The 935-nt window shown below is 18.6% G+C and overlaps 1 protein-coding gene across 1 annotated transcript in view; it reads left to right on the top strand.

Annotated features, from left to right (window-relative positions):
* The window catches only part of LOAG_15463 (hypothetical protein), a gene marked incomplete at both ends in the record, with an annotated part of 3046 nt that extends 2111 nt beyond the window's left edge, over window positions 1-935 (top strand). The window contains one exon of the mRNA XM_020448946.1: window positions 685-935. Coding sequence (XP_020300941.1) covers window positions 685-935 — 251 coding nt within the window. The remainder of the gene's footprint in view (window positions 1-684) is intronic.

Here is a 935-nt window from a genome sequence, read left to right as displayed (position 1 = left end):
ATAATAATTATATATATATATAATAATAATAATAATAATAATAATAATAATAATAATAATAATAATAATAATAATAATAATAATAATAATAATAATAATAATAATAATAATAATAATAATAATAATAATAATAATAATAATAATAATAATAATAATAATAATAATAATAATAATAATAATAATAATAATAATAATAATAATAAATAATAGTAATAAATAACTTTAAATAACAATAAATTTTCAAAAATAAATAATTGAACATTGAATGATTGAATCGAATTCGGAAATTGAAAATACTATTTGAAATATGAAAACAGTAAGGGAAGAGATATTAATTTACTTCAGTAATTATATTTTCCAAGCCAAAAAAACGAGAAGTATATGGGTGTTCCAATTTAATGAATATCATCGATACCAAAGTACTGCTGCCATAATCACCATTACTACTATACTTATTTAAAATAATAAAGTCTATTACTACACATCCTTAGGATGATAGAGTTGTTAAAATGATATTTTGTAATTTGCTAAAAAAAATATTTACTTTTAAAAGTTTTACCCTATCATTATTCTCAAATTGAATTAATAATAATTATGTTCTTTTCCATGGATGTTTTAAATTTTCTTAAATTTTTAAAAAATATATTTCAAATAGAAAACAAAAAAAATGTTAATTAATTTCAGAGTCACTCTTTACCAGTGCTAATTATCTTTATGGTTTAACATTTATGGTGAATCGTTATGGACAAATTCTACAATATTCCGAGAGAAAATCTTTATCAATGATATGGTCACTTATCATGAATACTTGGCTTCATATTTTTCTCACTTCAATTATCCTAATTACATCTGGAATACTTGTTATCTTATTAATTATACGATTTTGTTGTAACAAAAAACAAACATATACAGTGGGTAGGCAAATTATCAGTTAA

The sequence above is a fragment of the Loa loa genome (genome assembly GCF_000183805.2).
Source record: "Loa loa unplaced genomic scaffold supercont3.106, whole genome shotgun sequence".
Lineage (NCBI taxonomy): Eukaryota > Metazoa > Nematoda > Chromadorea > Rhabditida > Onchocercidae > Loa > Loa loa.
This window is presented reverse-complemented; position numbering and strand designations above follow the sequence as displayed.